Below are 18,879 nucleotides of genomic sequence, written 5' to 3' on the forward strand. Positions count from 1 at the left end.
ATAAGTATGTATATTCCAAGTGTTAAATAACTGCATTTGGTGACAAACTGAGGAAATCTGTGTGTAGCCCTGGTGTAGCCCCACGTTCATCAACACGACCGAGCGTGCGCGTACTCTCGAGTCCTCAATGCGCGCCGCCGTTCCTGCGGAATTCAGGAGACTGTGGTTGGACTCCGAAAGGCTACCACCTAGAAAATAATGAACAACAAATTTGACGCGTGAGTAAACAAAAGTTTCTGTGGCAAATCTACCAGAGTGGGCCCCCCATCGTGAAATTCACGGGGGAGCGTAACGTTAGTGAAAGCTGTTGCGTGTAAAATGAGAGGTGTGTCAGCTTCATTGCATATCCTGCATGCTCTGTAAGGTTTATAAACTCACATTAGAGCCAGTTTTAAACACACAGAGGTGCATTTAAAACGAAGTAAAGACACAGATTACATCGTATTTCAGAAAGGAGATGGTGCTGTGTTGTTAGCGGTAGCTTAGCCTGGCGGAAGCCTGACAGGCCTGTATCCTCGGTGTGCCAGTTGTGGAGAGGCCGGGGAAGGTGTGCGCAGCTTCGGATCAAACTATACTGTCATGGACTCATGGCCCTAAAGTAATGGCACAAAGCTGACATTTCATGTAGGATATTCACCGTAAGAGTATTTTAGCAACAGATGTGTACGTATGCAATTTAACAGTCTAGATGTTTGCTGTTCCTGGTTAAACAATCACACTCAGTTCAGAGTTTCTAAGCTGTAATTTAGCAGCCCAGCAATACATTATATATCCTTATGAAGGTTATTATTATGTTCCTGTTTTTGCACTATTTTGTCAACCCCATTAATATCAACTAGTGCAGAATAGTCTTTATAATAATACAGTTTAGCACCACAAACGATAGAGGGGAATCCCTTCTTGATATTGTGAGTTCAGGGCAATCTTCGTTCACTCATTTCAAATGAAAGCAGATGGACATTTAAAATGCAGTTTGAATGGTAAAAATCCGTTCAGCAATTATGGACATATCAATGTCAAGTAGTATAAACATCAGTGGGCTTTAAGCTGTAGGTTTAGTGATTTAAACATATTTACTCAAGGAAATATATTTTTGCTTAACATTTTAAAAATATATATATTTTCGAGGATTTTAACCGTGGGAACATCGATTCCCTTACAACAACAGCCTTCAAAGTGACCACAAGTTGACTCAACACTTCCCTAAAACTGTTTAAACTGAACTTCTTTATGATGTGTTATGCCAGCATTAGTTAGCATTTACACCTTAATTACTTTTTAACCAAGATGCAAGTCCCCCTTAACTTAAATGAAGTCAGGTCATGATACAAAGATCTTTTTTTGCCTAATGTTTCCATCAAATCCAGTCTGAAAGATGATGACAGTGGAGACCACGACCAGGACCAAGGCTCACCGAAAGACAGTGAGAAGGAAAAGACTGAAGACGAGGACAAAGACCAGAACAGCTCCAAGAGAAAGGTCAGCCCATTATATAATGACTCATATGAGTTTTCATCTCCAAAGTTAGTAGTATAATAGTCTAAGTTCCTTTCTTGATTTCTGCAGATGGTGGTGCCAGGGGCAGGAGAGCACCCTCTTCAATACAATTACACCTTCTGGTACTCCAGGCGCACCCCAGGGAGACCAGCCAGTACTCAGAGCTACGAGCAAAACATTAAACCGATTGGTGGCTTCGCCTCGGTAAGTCGCTCCTCATCCAGTACATTAGAAAGGGTGGGGGGAACTCTCTTTGCTTCTAATTATCACCTTAGCAAGGCACAGTGCAAAGCATGAATACAAGCTTATCTTGACTGATACACAAATATTTTAGGATGTTTTAATGAAGACATAAAATATTGTGGCTTTTTTAATACTTACTATACACTGACTCTTTTGACTTACTGTAATATGACATCTTTGTGGCATACTATATTATGATTTATAATACAAAATTACCACATACTATATTATGATTTATAATACAAAATTACCACATACTATATTATGATTTTACAACTAATCTAACTAACTAACTTACAAAAATCACAACTAATTGTAACTTTAAGTGTATCACTAATGTAGCCAGCTCACTAAGGGGCGATGCGGTCTTAACACCTATGAAAAAGGGTCTTTTAAAAATAATTGAAAAGGTATAAAATGTAATTATTCCTGCATATTCCCTGTTCTTGTCTTTCCCAAGGTGGAGCAATTCTGGCGTTTTTATAGTCACATGATCCGGCCAGGCGACATGACAGGCCATAGTGACTTCCACCTGTTCAAAGAGGGTATTAAACCCATGTGGGAGGTCGGTACTACATATATTATTGTAATACATTAAATGAATTTAGATTTGTAAATGAAAAACCCAGTCTAAATCCATGCCATGTTGTTTTAAAGGATGATGCCAATAAGATGGGTGGGAAGTGGATCATCCGTCTGAGGAAAGGCCTTGCATCGCGCTGCTGGGAGAACCTGATCCTGGCAATGCTGGGGGAGCAGTTCATGGTTGGGGAGGAGATCTGCGGGGCTGTGGTGTCAGTCCGCTTCCAGGTAAACAGACACGCACTCCTGTAGTACCTCGTCTCACACTGCATGTTTCAGTATCATCATCATGCCCTCTCTTCTCTTCTCAGGAGGACATCATCTCTATCTGGAACAAAACAGCCAGCGACCAGGCGACCACTGCCCGCATCAGAGACACGCTGCGCAGAGTTCTCAACCTGCCTCCCAACACCATCATGGAGTACAAGACTCACACAGACAGCATTAAGTATGTATGTCTAATCGTTTAATTATTTTCTCTCTCTTTCTATCTATCTCACAAGCATGTGTGCATGCTCACAGAATGAACATTTATGTTTTTAAATATGATGCATTATTGTTGCGTCAAAGAGTGTGATGATATACAACTTGGACATATAGATAGATAGATAGATAGATGGGTGTGGTAATTTAATTGCAAACATTTGCATGTTGCAGCTTCTCAGTTGTTAACATTTGCAGCTGTTATTTGAATAGGTGTTGGTTCCAGAGTGTTGTTGGAAGAAAACATTGAAATGATCATGCAAACACGATCATGCATTGTTCAGGCATTTTTTAAAAGCTAGAACAGGGCCTGTTTTGAACGGCTGAATGATTGGCCTCTGATATTGCAGCTTGCAGCTTTCTCAAGAAGCGCTCATACAGACAGCTGAACACTTGACACTACGCTTCCTTTTCTTTGGTCCTGAGCTTCCATGGCATAGTTCTGTCACTCAGCAAAATACACTCTGGTTCATCATAGCAAACGGCAGAGGCAGACATACTATATTACTGACTTTTTCACAATATACTACGTAGGGCTGCACAATATTGGAAAAAACTGACATTGCGATATTTTTCTTCTCCTCCGATATATATTGCGATATGAAAAAATACAGGAATTGAAGAAAAGAGAGTTTCTGTTGTCCGCAAACCATCCTTTCTTGAACTTTAATGCTATACAATTGGTATTTTTTTAACAATATTTAACCAGATGAAGGATTTTAGTCACGGACTTCTGGATCTTAAGTTATCAGAGCAACAAGCTGAGCTAGCTCGGTTATCCTGCTGTGATCTGATCAAGAATGGTTGTGATTGGTGGTTTGCTGTGCATGCAGAGCCTGCATGTCACTCACTCAAGTACCCCTGACATGAGAGCCACGACACATTTGAGTTCATTTGCCTACTTAATATCGCACGTCCTAAAAAATCAATAAATCGCACGTCCTGCGATGTCAATATCACGCATGCGCATAACGCTATTAAAATCACGACACGATATATCGTGCAGCTATGACATTTTTAGTAGGGATGCACGATATTGGTTTTTTGAAACTGATACCGATAACTTCCTGCTTCTCAAGACCGATACCGATAACCGATAATAATATATATATATTAAATGTACCTGTTGCCTTTTTCCCTCCTCGTGGAACTTCTGCATTGCATTTGTTAATACAAATAGCAAGCGAACTATCTAACTCTGAAACTTTGAAATAGTCCCATACTACCGACGACATGTTTGTTTACTGTCCTGGCTTCACGGCCGCACACCATTTACGTCACAGCCAGGCATGAGTTAGGGAGCGCTGGATTTGGGAAAAACTCCCCTCTTCCTAAACCACTAATACCACAGTACTGGCAAAACGGGAGGAGCCGAGTGAAAAACAAGCGCCCCTCATCCCAATCCACCCACACCGCAGTATTTTTTTCTTTTTTTTAACCCAAAAAATATATTGTATATTATCGGGGCTATTAATACTTTTATCGGGTTTATCGGGATGACGTCATAATTCCTAATATCGGACCGATAATTATCGGCCCGATAATTATCGTGCACCACTGATTTTTAGGACACATGCTGTTTTTATTTTTGTATAATTTAAGTTAAAAAAAGGTAACTTAATCTACCTCTGCCAATACCAAAGTTCCCAATCAGCGAATGATGTATGAAAAATCATCCAAAACAACGTTTGCCTGGGCCCCTGAACCACTCAATCAAGCATGGATTGTAACTTTAGTATTTCAAACATACATGTAACGTTAGCAGGCTATATGCGGCATGTAGCAGCAAAAGAAAGTGCAGTCCATGAGCGGCAGCCTTTAAAGGCCTGCTGCGGACAACATGCTGCGGACAACATGCTGCGGACAACATGCTCCACTCAGTTTTGAGAGTCATGTGGCCCCAACCCATTGCTGCACAGATCGCTATTCACTTGTTTTTTCTTAGTTATCGAAAATGTCCCGTGTCTAAATTGCGCCCAACTTCGATACCACACCTACTTGGATCCCCAACAATATAGTCCCCAATTATGAAGTAGATCCAATGAAAGGTTCTCGAGATCATACGAGATTCCTTTCTAAGAGTTTAATAAACATTTAATTAGAAAGTGATCAACAATATACTAGATAATGAACATAAATTGTTTTTAGCAGCACTAAGTAGAGCATTACTCTCTTAATTTTCTTTGGCAATTATGATTTATTTATTGAAGCATCCAGAACAACATCCAGAGCTATAAAAGAACTGATATATCATTTGTTCCCCTATTTGTTGTGTTATAAAAGAAAGACAAGTCAAACACCACCATGTATGCAACACTGTCATGTTTCATGTGCTTTTGCAGTAAATTGATGCAGTTGTGATTTTCCCATTGAAAAGGCCTGAATGTCCAAACGTGGTGTTTATTTTGAATGATGATGTGCTGCATCCTTTGTTCACAGAGCATGGGTAGACTTCCATGGACTGGTGAACCCTAGTGGCGGACGTTAGCCCCTCACACAGACCACCTCTGAAAGAGTAGGAACTGTTGCTACATTATTCAAATTGAAAGATAGTTTCTCTCTGATGTGCTGGTGCTAATGTTTGTCTCTGTTTGCTGTGCATAGGTGTGTGTATATGTGACATGCCGGGGGATGACGAGTCCTGGGAAGGAAACCTCTATGTGGATTGGGACTGTAACATGAAGACAGAGCAAAAGTCAGAAACAGAGGCAGGAAGACCATTCCTTATTTGCGTCAAATTGGAAATGAACGGAAAAGCCTGTCGAACTGAACCTTGCCGAAGAGGGAAATATGCGTTACTTTTAATCAACCAGAGAAGACTGATGCCTCAATTTTTATTTTTTATTTTTTTAATGCAAGTTGTAACATCTGTTAACTTGCCACAAGAGGGAGGCCATGTGACAGGTATTCGCTGATCTGGTCATTAGCTGTTAACAAAGTGTACTTGACAAAATACAACAAAACCAGTCTGTTATAATACTAGATTTAACTGCTTAACATCACATTTCCTGCTGTCTAAAATGAATCTGTTTTATTAGGACTTCAACAGAGTTGCAGGTCGAGTTTTTTTTTTTATTACAGTGCTGTATTTTAACTACAATTCGTCTGACATTTCGAACCAGAAAGATTACTATTATTGTGTACGATATATTTGTAAATACAGTCCACTTCAAAGATCGCTTAACTGAATCAGCAATGATTCTCCATTTTACGTGAAAGTTAATCCCAAAGGATGAGGAGCATCCTGTGTTGGGCAGAAGGTTGTATAACCGGCATCTTAAGAATGGACTGCCAAGCTGCCTAAATCACTGTGCCTGGCCTCGAGCCCGAACCAGTTTTCCCTTCTGTCTGTCACGTCTTCATCCCGCCTTTAAACAATCCAAGGGATGGGTTCTGCTTTAATGTCCTCAACAAAGGTGTTCAGGTGTCCTGGAACACTGACCTTCACTCCTTTTCCATTTTGTAGTAAAATAAATGAAACTGGGCCCAGGGTCAGGGTCTGTTACAGTTTTTATCAATTCTCGGGAGCATCTTTTTGGAACCATGCCAAGAAAGCGCCTATAGTTTGTTGAAAAACTGTAATGCTGCCAGTGTTTGTGGGTATGATGATGGGTGCAGGTGTGTGTCAAAAGTGAAGAACACATTTGGATGTACACCTGATGGAGTATAGCAATAAATGTCAAATATGCATCTGCTGCTAAATCTGGTTCAGTGTCATTTTCTACATACAGTATGTTTGTTGAAACACAATTGTTGAGGGACAGATCATTCCTTACTGTTTCTTTATAAATACAATTCACTGATACGGTCTCGTGTACCATCAACTGACCCCTCTGGTGTGTCTCATCAATTGTAGCACACACTGACGCTGTAGCAACAATGTCAGTTTACCTTTTTATTGATCCTTTTCATTGATCAGCTCATTTCAAAGAACATGTAATTCTGTAGGGAAAAAAGTGGAAGCAAATCAGTTAAGGGACAAACTCTAAGGGCCTTTTTCACAACATACATGATATGTACTAGTCACAGGTATTAATACAACTATGAACAATGTCTATATTGTAGTCATTTATGATGGTAGCATTCACAATATCAGAACCCTAAAACTGAATTCAGCTATGTTTAGTTTAGATATTTACACTTTTATTGTCCTTTCTGTAAAAAAAGGCCTATTATAATAAATAAAGTATGAACAATGCAACAGTGATAATATAAATTAATTTGCTTACCAACAAGAAAGTGGCTGCCAGCAGCATTAGTTTGGAGTGTGATTCCATACCGAGTGGCACTGGAAGAGACACATTTAAATACAAATTGAAATGACATTAAGGTTCTCAAACTATGGGGTGCACATGACTATGGGACATTATGTGGAGTTAACTTAAGTAACATTTCATTTCTCAAAAGACTTTTTGATATGTAAACACGTGTGTAACTCAGTAATTGTTGTCATGTTCTGTCATGCTCATCAATTTGTTTTTTTTGTGGAAGTTTTTTAAACCTTCCTTGTGCTCAACTCACCTTCCAACCCAAAATATTCATGGTCCATGTTATAATCGTCATTGAAGCCAGGCCATTTCTTCCATATCGAGCCCATTTTCTCCCCAATGTTGGAGACAATCTGGAGAAGATTAAAAGCAAAACATAGCAATTAAAATAAGCGTGTAGAATACTTTTATTTTTGTGTTGCTTAACCTTAGATACACGAGTGACTGGACCCTACACTCTTCCATAAGTGGGTAAAACAGGAAAATGTGTTTTTATGCCATTTTGGTTAAGAAAAATCACTTGTATAATATTTAGTATTATATTTTGGTTCACACTAGAAATATTTAATATTACATTTTTCACTATTTAGAATTTTAGAATTTATTTTACATTTTGAAAAAAACAACAAAATTCCATAGAAAATGCTTGCGGGTCATTTTTGACCCACTTATGGAAGCTTGGGGTAGTAATACAAAAACTACATTTTCTTAAAATGTATACAATTTAAATAAAACATTTAAATGGCATGATATCCAAAACATGTTTTTTGAGGAATAGCTGGAATATGAAATGATAAAAAAAATTTATTACAAAGATACTCTAAAAAAAACACATCACCGGGTCACAAAAAGACCCACTTATGCATCTAAGGGTTACATATCACTACCTGGAATTGCTGGTTAGAGAAGCATCGGGATGGACAGCAGGAGCCCTGGATTCTGATGGTGGATGCTCCTTCTGAATCACACACTTCCAGGAGAGGGGTGAACATGCTCCACCTGAAAACAAAGGCCCCCAACACACACCAACTCAACCCGTACCCTTACATAATAATCGTGCAATAAGCAACCTAGCAGATACACTGGCCAGTACTTCACACAGTGGCGCGGCATAGCCTTGATGCTTGGTTGATCACATTTTCAGCTGTCATGGTTCTGCAGCACTAAAACCATTGTTTGCTTGGTATCGGAGGAGTTCAAATTGGGGCAGGCTTTATTCGAGGACAACTGAGAGAATATTTATACCAAGTAAATCTGTGCTCAACGAAACCTCTGCCAGGTCAGTCTTAATTGGGGAAAACTTCATTGAGTGTGGCTTCTGAAAAACTCTGGATCCGGCACACACCACGGTACCTCAGCTAACCCTGGAGTCAAATTCAGGCCAAAGGAAGAAGAAAGTATTTTGGTTTGCCTACAGTAGATTGGGTGCTGCCATTTTGCCCATTAGTCAACATTCCCATTAAGAAGGACGTCGCATTCCTTCCCTCCCATGCAGCCCGGGGCAGCTTTGTCAGTATGTCTCCATCCAAGCAGCTGTTTAGTGCATTAAGTCTCACAGGTTTAGACTGCACCCCGGCTGGGTGGAACAGTAAAAGCTTCCACTGCTATTTACAGACAGGCTGGGCATCTCTGATGGCTCAGGGTGGCCAGAGGCTGGGAGGGACACGGAAAAAAAGCTCACATGTTCAGTCTGAGAATGTATAAAGATTGCTGGTACAGTATTCTTATAGTGGAGGTCAAAGGGTACATTCATTTAAATTACAAAAAACTTGAAAGATTACATTTCTTTCAACTCAACTGTATTTCGACAACATCATAAATGTCAGACCTGGTCAAATAAAACGATCCTGATTGGTATTAGTATTAGTAGATGGCACAATTCCACCACTGACCCAAATACCACACCGAAGACAGCTTTAATTAAAAGAATCAAATCTCTTTTTTAATTGTTATCAAATGTTTTTGCTGCATCAGTAAAATCTTAATTTGAAAAAGTATTACAAAAATAATTTATGTCATATAACAGTTGAACTGTTAAGTGTGCTAGTGTGAAAAACAGAAATCACATGTTTTACTTGAAATAATACAACATTTTAAGTAAAATGACTGCAGGAAATATTTGTTTGAAGAGAATTTTACTTAAAGCACCAAAAGTAAATCTACCCATTATGTAGGATATTTCTTAATAAATTATATTATTGATATGCATTGATTACTGGATATAATTTATAACGATGCACCATTTTTTTTTTATTAGTCTATTTTTAATTCTTTATTTATTTGGGGTCACATTACATTAAAAGTACAGTTTTGCCTGAAACATGCACCATATTTTAGACACTTATCTTCTGTTCTACAGGTCAAATCTGCAAAGTAACTTAAATATAGCATGAAATAGAAGATTCTCTAAAGTATTCCCAAGCGTTTATAAGAGTTGGTACTTCAGTAAGTCTACTCTTTGGCACTGAAGTTGGCCCGGGGCAATAGAAGTACGTTTTGACTGTCCTACCTCTGAAACACAGTGCCCATGAGTTGTTTGTGAGGTGTGTACGCCCTCATCTCCATCAGGCAGCAGCCGAGACAGCAGGCGTCCACTCTGAGGGGCCTTTCAAAATAAAAGACCTGCCGGCCCTGACAGTCGAACCCCCGCAGGGAACAGGGCCGAGCTGGACCGCAACACTGGAGGCACACACAGGAACTCTCTGACAGATCAAAGACAAGACACTGAAAAACATTAAAACCCACACTATCTTCATATGAAAAGCAAATGATGGGCTCAGTTAAGACATGTGTAGCTGAACATGGGTCAGTACCTTCCACAGCCACAAATAACTGTGACCTGTGACCTCCTGTGCTGATGCTGTAGATCCTCCTTGGAACACATTGTGGACCTGCAATGACGACACATTATTCTTTAAAACAGAAAAACATATTCACTGCAAGTTCTTTTTTTTCTTTCTTTCACCTATTATGCAAAATCCACTTTTTCATGTCTTGTATACATCAACATGTGTCCCCTCTGTGTGAAGAGATTCTGAAAGTTTCAGGAAAAAAGATTCTCTCACTTTTTGTCCTGATCCATTTATATAAAAACCTGTCTGAAAATGAGCTGATCAGATTTTGGCCACTCTATGATGTCATAATGATGTTTTGGCTTGTGTAACCATTAGCCAATCAGCAACCAAGGTAACCCCCCCCCCCCCCCCTTATCACCTGAATCTCCTCCTAGAGCATCATTGTGTTCTTTTTAACCAAATATCTCTCAGAGGGGCGTGGGGAGGGGCTCCTTATTTTCATCTAAAGTAACAGACACAGAATCCGCCCTTTTGAAACATTGCTGAAACAGAGGGGATTATGGGATGCTGCAATGCATGATCTGTTTGGTATTTTGAGCCAAACACTTCAGAGACATGTTTTGTATACATCTGAGACCTATAATATATTGATGAAAAACAGTATAATAGGAGACCTTTAAAGAAAGATTTGCCAAAGTGACCCCCCCTTCTCACCTTGCAGCTCTGGTCTGGCAGTGATGTGTATTTGACTGACTGTTTCCAGCACAGACAGGAAGTGTGATCCTGCTGCACTTCCAGGCTCCTCCACCCCTGGCAGACTGACTTTCCCTGGTTGCTGCATGAATCCGTTTTTCATCATCCTCCCAGGAGCCACACCTGACAGCTGCCCATCAGATTGACAGTCAGGAGGCGTTTGGGTGCGTTTGGGCCGAGGGTGGTGAGTGTGGCATTCACATGAAGGCCCGCAGTGTTTCTGGAAAGCTTTGAAGATCATCTGGATGTGCTTCTCTCTTTCCAGTTGACCGAAGGGAAGAGGCTGATTGGTCACCGCTGACATGGTGTAAAACTGAAAATATATGTTGCACCCAGAAATAACATATCAATGACAAGCAATTATACTGTGAATATATAAGGTGGGATACTTTGTTCACCTCTGTTTACCCGAGAGTATAAAACCAGCGTCAGTAATCGCTCATTTGTTGTCTATGTTTGGATGTAATTATTTAGATACCAGACTCGTGTTAAACAATAATCCAGGACTTTTTGGAGTTACAGAAATAATTGTTGTGTTTAAATTGTCCTCATAGTGTTTAATAATGTAATGAAAGTTATAGTAAGAACATCATTAAAAAGTCATACAGTAGTATTCAAGGTCAATATATATCATACAAATGAATAGTATAATACGCAATTTAAAAATCATAAAACATCCTATTTCTTAAAAATGCATCAAAAGAAGTCATTGTTAAATACTGTAGGTCACAAAAAGTTATTAATTTGGACTTAGTATAATATGTATGTATAAAATAATAAGTGTAAAGGCGAAACGATTATCAGATTAGGGACCGTTGACCATAATCTTATGAAATGGGGTCTACGGTATGTCATTAAAAAGTCATAGTATTGTATGTCATCAAAAACGTTGTTTCAAGAAGTATTTCAGAACACTATTGACTAGATCGTCCAAATAATAATTTCACATTTGCCCTGAAGTAGAGGCTTACAAACAAATAATTAGATTTATCTCTTGAATTTATAAGAGAAAGCTCAAGAAAACCAACATTCCCTATCACACAAAATTCCTTCAGGAGGTTCAGGGTGTTCTCTGGCACCAATATAAACGCCCTCCCCTTACGACAAAGGGATTTTATCACCGCAGCCAGCATCAGCCTCTTCTTTATTCAAATCACACACACTCAGCTTTCACAGTTTGCCCCATTCTGCTGCTGTGTGTAACTTTGTATACCATATTCCTCAACAAAAAAGTAATTTAACTCTAACTCCTGTCCTGCAAACAGACAGGGATTTGTGAAAGATAAGGTGCCAACATTGTAAATCTTTTCTACAGTCATTAGTATTAAACAGTATTTAAGGACAGAAAACAGCACAACAAAGCACTCTTGCTTACCGTCTGAGGTCGACCTCCGGGTACCTAAAGACTCTGACTGTGAGAAGGATATAACCAGACAAACATCCACGAGTCGTCATGATCAGGAGGGCTGAAGCACATACCTCCTTACAACCTCTGTGTGTGTATGTAGTAATGTTTTTGGCGTTGTGATGTGTGTGTGTGTGTGTGTCACCACCGGTCTCACCCCCTGACTCTGTTTCCATCCCAACCAGGCGGATCTGCCTTTTGTTGGGTTAAAAAAGACCCCGCTTGGCCATGTAATTGAAATCCTGCTTCCAGAGGTGGGGGGGCTGTGCAGTGGCTCTGTGTTTTGGGGTAGCCTGGGGGCTGTTAGTGCTCTATATGTGCCACAAAAAAAGGTGTTAAACACATGAATAAGAAAAGTCTGAGACTGAGCAATTGACCAATAATAGAAGTACTTTTATTTAAAAAACAAAACATGTTTTCACTGTTTACATCTGTGATCAACATGTGTCTCATGTAGTTTATCATGATGGCCTCAGATTTTATTATCAGCAGGAACAAATGTAGACTTACATCAAACACTGGGCTTGTGACAGGAAGAGCACATTTTCTTATACAGCTTTTTACGCAACAAGTATTCTCAACCCCAAAAATCAGTGACAGCTGATACCAGTACTGTGCGTCACCATCGATCATACTGGCATCCAGACAACTGTGCTGTGGATCCTTTATCAACATGAACAAGCATTTTTGACTTGTGATAGTCGGAAAGACCCCCACATCTTCTCTATTATCCCTGTGTCCTCATCTCAAAGCGAAGGATCACTGACGGACATCCTCAGATTCCGACTTTTGATTGAAAAAGGATTACATCTGGAAGTTTTCTCTTAGTTCACCCCAAGAAGTTTGCTCCCATCCCACTCTCAGTTAGATCAGTGAGGTTGTTTATTAGAGGGAGATACCTCTTGGGATCCCCGGGGAAAGGCGAGGAGGGGGGCTGGTTGAAATGACCCATCAGGAAGATCCCAATCGTGCCGATAAAAAACACAGACACCATGACAATGAAGCAGACCCTGTCGATCACCCGGGCGACCAGGAACCACTCTTCGTTCTCCTGGAGCAGGAATAAAAATGGGAGATTATCACTGATTTTGATTAACCTAAGAAGATCAGCAAATATTGAAACGTAGAACTCACACTTTGGAAGTTGTTCTGATTTCTTGCAGTCTCGGCTATGTGTTTGCAGGAGGCCACACACTGCTTCAGCTGTGGAGAGGCCTTTGCCAGGCTGGCACTGAGCTGCTCAGCTGAGCCCCCCTCCAGCCCATCATCTGTGTACAAAACACCAGATGTGCATGACAAGGAGAACACACATTCATACGCACTTTAATGGAAGACTTCACTCCTAAATTATCTTTTGTATATACATTCTTCAACCTCTGTTACCTTGAGTTCTTGAATAAATCTCACAAAGGGCTTTCACAGTTAACAAAATTCCTCATGAACCAAAGTCAACTTGGTCTGGATTCAACAACAGCACAACTATACAGTATCAAGAAATACAAGGAGTCCAGATGAAAAGTATCCGCGCAAACCTGAGACTGTTAATGAGGAGGGGTTTTTAAATAGTTTTTGGTTTGGGAAAAGCTGATCATACAACTAGAAAAGCTTTGATTATAATACACAGGCGTCTGCAAGTTTTTTAGCTGATGTGCTTTAGTAAAACCACGGTTTAACCAATTATTTTTTCACATTGAAGTCGTGATAAAAACATTATTATTATTATTACATTTTGGGGGTGAAGAATTGCTTTGCACGTTTAAATACTTACGTATCCTCTCTAATACTGACTTCATCAGTCCGTTTCTGTCTTTGAGTCTGCTAAACATGAGTTCAGATCGAGCTGTTTTCAACACGTATTCCTCCGCCTTGCTGATGAGGCTCATGGAGCTGCGGCGTCGGCAGGGCACCAGGAACACGTTGTTCGTGTCTGTGACATGATTCTCACTGTTGCCAGGTTCTGAAGCGTTGTCACTGTTTGGTTTCCAGGGTTGCATCTGCATCTTCAGTAGCCGAGGCAGGATGTTTAGGAAGATCTGAGGAGGACACAGGGTCAGAGGGTAATCCAGTGGCAAATAGACCTGTGTTTGCTTCACAGGATGTTCATTCAGTAGCTTCTTAATGGAAATTGCATTTAGAAAAGGGTTTGGTCTACACAGTCTTACCTTTCTGACAATGTCTGTCATTTTGTGTGTGTTTGGGGTTCTCAGGGAAACGTTGAGGACTACCACACAGTTCATCACCACCGCGGTTGTCACTGACATCGCAAACATCAAATACCTGCAGTCAAATGTTCATCAATCACATTTTTTTCTCACTTCAGGTCAGCTGTATTTGAACCAAAACTCTTTGAGTGATCACACAAACGTACTTTCCAATCAGGGGCACTGCCCTGGAAGTCTCTGGAACCTTCTTGGCGATAAGGAAGAGAAACACAGTCTGGCCCAGAAGAGTGGCAATAGACATGGTGCACTTCTGACCCCCAGCTGCAAAACAAATATTCATTCAGAGTGTAAATGAACACAGAAATGTGTAACCTAAAGGAGCCAGACTTTTCTTGTCTACCGCGTAACATTTGGAGAAAACCTTGATGATGAGAGCTAGGAAAATCATGATGAGGTTGATGCGTTGGAGGTCTGAGTGACTATTATTAGGCTTTTAGAAAGTTACACAAAGTTATCAAACAGACCTTTGGCAGGTAAGAAGTAGACAAGGAGGCAGAGGGAAGAGAAGAGCACACAGGGAGCGATGATGTTAATGACGTAGAAGAGGGGCTTCCTCTGGATGATGAGGAAGAAGACCACCTCCTGGTACTCCAGCTCATCCTTAGTGTGCTGAGTGTTGATCAGCGTCTTAGCCGGCCTGTGCTTGATGGCCCACTCTCCATTCTCTAAAAACAAGTTAAGATGGAAGTTACATTTTTTGCAACACAATCATTTGTAATAACTTTCAATATAAACACTGTCTTTTAAACTCTTCTGTACCTGTGAAAGCCTCTGGGTCAATGTCCACCCACTCCAGCGTGTGGTTGTCCTCCTCTTTGAGAACCAATTTGATCTCGTTGGCACTGTACGTCTGGGAGCTGAACACAGCGAGAAGACATATGTTCTGTCAGACACCACAACAAACACAGCCATTTATTCCCTTTTACAAGACAGCATGGTGAAAAGGGACCCTGAAAGAAGGAATCATTGTCCCTGGTTTGGACACTGGATGCTATTTAAATCACAAAGAGAAACCTGACATAGAGGTCCGAACCGATGGTCAAGAGTCTAAATGATTAGAAATGAAACTGGTCAGCAGCTGGTCTGTCGATTTCAATTCCTTTGGTTTTATCCATTGTTTTCATTTAACAAATTAATCTAACTTTAATCAAATGTTCTTGGAACATAACTTTATTTTAAAGCCTTCTATATAGTAGGGTATAACTCGAATGGAGAATAACTAAACCCTTAACATAAATCTAGTTCACATATTTTTTGCAATGTATTCAACTCTATATTGAGTTGTTTATCTGTTTCCTTACATTTCAGCCAGTTTTCGTGCTCATTTCACATGCACTTCTACTCTTTGGTTTCTAAAATGTTAAATCTTATCTTGCTTTTGTCTAAATTACTGCAAGATTGTGGGTAAACCGGAGGTGCTTTTTAATATTATAGTAGTGTTACGACCCTGGGTCGTTATGTTGTTTGTGTGCAGGTATTTTCTTCCTCCTCCTGTGTCTGTGTGGCTGCGTATGAGTGAACAGGTGGTGCCCGGTAGCTGATTGGCTGCCCTCGACAGGCTGATTGGTCCACCTGGGGAGACGTGAGGATATTAAGCTGCAGCCGTGCAGTTCCTCGGTGACTCAACTTCTCCTACTCCCAATGCGGCGATTATGTTCTATGGTGCTGTGTTCACACCTTTATGTCATTGTCCTTCTCCTCTGGCTGCGGGCCATTTATACCTTACCTGTCTTTGAAAGACAGACGTATGTTCTTAGGAGTACAAAACCTTTTTGTTTTTCTCTTCCCTTTTTGGGTTGATCGTTTTCTCCTGTTTAGGTTAGTGTAGGTAAGAAGCCTGTATATTTATTTTCTCGGTTAGGTAAGATTTTGAGTTCTAAGGTTTGTTTCTTTTTTGTTGGTTTTATTACTCCTATTTTTGTATCATTATTTGCTAAATAAATGTACCAAACGTTTTCTCTGACTCAGTGTCCGTGTTCTTGGGAGTGGGAAGAGTGGGGGAGAGTGCATTTTGTGCTGCGCCTAGGTTCCCCTAGACCTGGGCGTAACAATGACAATAAAACCTTTGAATCTTTGAATATTGAGAGACACTGAGACAATACATGTCTTACTGTTGTACATCAGAGTAAAAACTTTAACTGCAAAGCATTGTGGGAAGAAGAAGATCTCTTTGCTGTGGATGAAGTTCAGCAGATGATGGAGGCTCATGTTGATGGCTGTATGCTCACAAACAATTCATGAGAGAAGAAGAAGATGTAGTTTATACTATTTCATAGGAATATTTTACTGAAAATGTAGCATTTATTCCGATAAAAAAAAAGCTTCCATATCATGTGCGATTCAACAGAGCAGTAAAACTGGTCGAATAGGGCACATATTTAATTTTTTTGTAATTTACGTGAATGTTTCATTTGAAACTGAATTTACGACTTTTCCCATTCATCCTCAAATGTTTGGGGAATATTCTTGTAGTCTAATTGATTTTGGCATCAGAAAACGATATCATTATCCACAAGACAAAATCACCAAAATTATGCAAAGGCATAATACTTTTAAAAATAAATCTTGTAGTATAACGTGCAGGAGTGATTTTGGAAGCAGCTGTTGCTGCTCTCCTCCAGGAGGAGGCGCTGCAGGACAAACACACAGAAGTGGTTTGTGAAGGTTTCCATGTGAAAAACCAAATAAATGTAGAGAGATGAAGCTGCTGTAACATGTAAACACATTGTTGTTGAGTGTGTGTGTTGTCCCAGGTGTGTGTTCAGAGTATACAGAGTGTATAAAGACTGGGTCCCGCTGTATTGCTCAGGCTTCACTGCAGCGTCTATTCACAGGCGCGATCCCACTATTGACTTCAATACAATTTTTCCAAAATAAGGTCCCATGGACTGGAAGTAGATGGGCGTTACTTCGCCACTCTATAGAAGTCAATGAAGAGAGAAAACGTATCTTTCCATCCCGTTTGAATTGTGCCACGAATTACAAATATGATGTTTGTCAATCTTAAAAAATCATTCACACAAACGTGCCATAAGTGTACTCCACCAACTCACATTTTGCGACAGTACTAGTTTCTTTACGTGAGTTCACCACAACATCAGACATCATGGCCTCCGGCTCCGCAGCTCCGGAGGATTTACCGGAGAACCAGGAGGGTTTAGCGGCCTCAGGAGACACTGGGACACCGAGGGCTGCTGCCATAGACAAACAGGTGTGTCTGATTGTGCTGGGGATGGCGGGATCCGGGAAAACAACCTTCGTTCAGGTGAGTTAGCATCGGGAGCTAATAGGAGCTAATGGGAGCTAGCTGCTTCCACTAGGGGTAAAACAACAGTATTAAAAGGGTGTAAAAAAGATTCTTAAAAACGGTATGAAAACAGTATTGATATAGTATTTAAAACAGTATAAAAACAATTTTGATACAGTATTCAAAACGGTATTAAAATAGTGTTAAAACGGTATGAAAACTATATGTTATCAATATAGTATTAAAAACAATATCAATACATTATTAAAAACAGTATAAAAAAGTATCAATACATCATTAAAAACAGTATAACAACACTGTCAAAAACGGTATTAAAGCTAGGGATCGACCGGTATTGCTTTTTCAAGGCCGATACTGATTCAGATTATTAGTAATCAAGGAGACCGATAACCGATATTTAGAACCAATATACATTTGAAGTAAAATCAGAAAATATTGGTGTCAAAATGTAGAATAACACAAACTTCACCCCAATTCGTTGAAATGCCTTTAAGCATATGTTTAATTAACTTTTCGACATCTTAAAACAAGAAGTGCAGGGAGTATGAAGATAGATATGGTGCAGAATGCGAGAGCGTGTAAAACACTGGTTCTCAACGGGGGCGGTACCGCCCCCCAGGGGGCGTTCAGAGAACATCGGGGGGCGCTGGAAGCAATATTTTTGAAAGGGGGGCGTTGAGGTGTTCTTGGGGGGCGTTCACGCATAATGTCTTTTTGTCATGAAAAACGCTGGCCACAGCGTCTTTTCCTGTACAAAAAGCAGCTGTCAGCATCTTTTGTTGCTATAGGAAACCACAACTCTGCTTGCGATTGGTCAGCTGTCAGCAGTGTTATTACGGGTACGTTCTTAAATGCACAAACGGTCAGTCCGCTCGGACAACCCGTCTGTTCCACCAGAGCACCCAGCTGTGAGCGCTCAGAGCGCAGCGCTCTGGACTGTGGAACGGGGACACTCGGAGCCCTCTGAGCGCATTTAACGTACCCTACAAAAAGCAGCCGGGAGCGGACCGGAAGTTGTTGTAATTTTGGGATCGCGACTGTTAATAATCTGTGTCACTTTGTTAAATTTTGATATGTTTTGATATGACAAATTCCACTAACAGATTCGAACTAAGTGGTCAGTTTATGAAAATAATACCCGTTTCTATGTCTGCTACGACATGGAAGAGCTGGCTAGCCAGGCTGCTCCACACAGAGCTCTGCATCGTATGTACCAGCCCACAGCCACGTCACCACTCCATAATACATCTATACACCAATTCCCCCCCCCATCACAATGCCTATACCGACTCCGTTCTTGCCGATCTCCCCGACTAACCTGTACTGTTCTGTAGCCGCCCTGACTGCCTTTCAGCAAAGACAT

General features: G+C 40.4%; 3 protein-coding genes across 4 annotated transcripts in view; 1 reads left to right on the forward strand and 2 right to left on the reverse strand.

Annotated features, from left to right (window-relative positions):
- Positions 1–109: 109 nt before the first annotated feature.
- Positions 110–6,507, forward strand: eif4e2 (eukaryotic translation initiation factor 4E family member 2). 2 transcript variants are annotated; one of them, XM_010785457.1, is made up of 8 exons: positions 110–218; positions 1,368–1,479; positions 1,567–1,701; positions 2,201–2,305; positions 2,398–2,550; positions 2,634–2,774; positions 5,245–5,320; positions 5,410–6,507. In XM_010785457.1, the coding sequence occupies exons 1-7, from the start codon at positions 199–201 to the stop codon at positions 5,278–5,280; spliced, it is 702 nt and encodes a 233-aa protein (XP_010783759.1). In that variant the 5' UTR covers positions 110–198; the 3' UTR covers positions 5,281–5,320; positions 5,410–6,507. The 2 variants fall into 2 exon arrangements, with proteins under 2 accessions (XP_010783759.1, XP_010783758.1); XM_010785456.1 differs by having other exon boundaries at positions 2,634–2,770.
- On the reverse strand, positions 5,869–12,112 carry LOC104957792 (phospholipid scramblase family member 5). Its single transcript, XM_010785455.1, has 8 exons — positions 11,997–12,112; positions 10,583–10,934; positions 9,887–9,964; positions 9,583–9,775; positions 7,961–8,072; positions 7,327–7,426; positions 7,035–7,093; positions 5,869–6,747 (listed from the first exon to the last, which is right to left on the reverse strand). The coding sequence occupies exons 2-8, from the start codon at positions 10,923–10,925 to the stop codon at positions 6,721–6,723; spliced, it is 912 nt and encodes a 303-aa protein (XP_010783757.1). The 5' UTR covers positions 10,926–10,934; positions 11,997–12,112; the 3' UTR covers positions 5,869–6,720.
- A 289-nt stretch (positions 12,113–12,401) lies between these two features.
- The window catches only part of chrng (cholinergic receptor, nicotinic, gamma), a 9,398-nt gene continuing 2,920 nt past the window's right edge, over positions 12,402–18,879 (reverse strand). The window contains exons 6-12 of the mRNA XM_010785458.1: positions 15,008–15,105; positions 14,713–14,913; positions 14,395–14,509; positions 14,189–14,303; positions 13,795–14,059; positions 13,161–13,294; positions 12,402–13,077 (exon numbers count right to left, since the gene is read on the reverse strand). Coding sequence (XP_010783760.1) covers positions 12,856–13,077; positions 13,161–13,294; positions 13,795–14,059; positions 14,189–14,303; positions 14,395–14,509; positions 14,713–14,913; positions 15,008–15,105 — 1,150 coding nt within the window. The 3' untranslated portion in view covers positions 12,402–12,855. The remainder of the gene's footprint in view (positions 13,078–13,160; positions 13,295–13,794; positions 14,060–14,188; positions 14,304–14,394; positions 14,510–14,712; positions 14,914–15,007; positions 15,106–18,879) is intronic.

This window comes from Notothenia coriiceps, unplaced genomic scaffold, assembly GCF_000735185.1.
Source record: "Notothenia coriiceps isolate Sejong01 unplaced genomic scaffold, NC01 NC01_scaffold00027762, whole genome shotgun sequence".
Classification (NCBI taxonomy): domain Eukaryota; kingdom Metazoa; phylum Chordata; class Actinopteri; order Perciformes; family Nototheniidae; genus Notothenia; species Notothenia coriiceps.

Coding starts and splice junctions, on each gene's coding strand:
- eif4e2 (XM_010785456.1), top strand. CDS start 199: ATGAACAACAAATTTGACGC. Junction 1,480..1,566: donor AGAACAGCTCCAAGAGAAAG/GTCAGCCCATTA, acceptor TGATTTCTGCAG/ATGGTGGTGCCAGGGGCAGG. Junction 1,702..2,200: donor CGATTGGTGGCTTCGCCTCG/GTAAGTCGCTCC, acceptor GTCTTTCCCAAG/GTGGAGCAATTCTGGCGTTT.
- LOC104957792 (XM_010785455.1), bottom strand. CDS start 10,925: ATGTCAGCGGTGACCAATCAGCCTCTTCCCTTCGGTCAACTGGAAAGA. Junction 9,776..9,886: donor GTTATTTGTGGCTGTGGAAG/GTACTGACCCAT, acceptor TTGATCTGTCAG/AGAGTTCCTGTGTGTGCCTC. Junction 7,094..7,326: donor TGAATATTTTGGGTTGGAAG/GTGAGTTGAGCA, acceptor TGTCTCTTCCAG/TGCCACTCGGTATGGAATCA.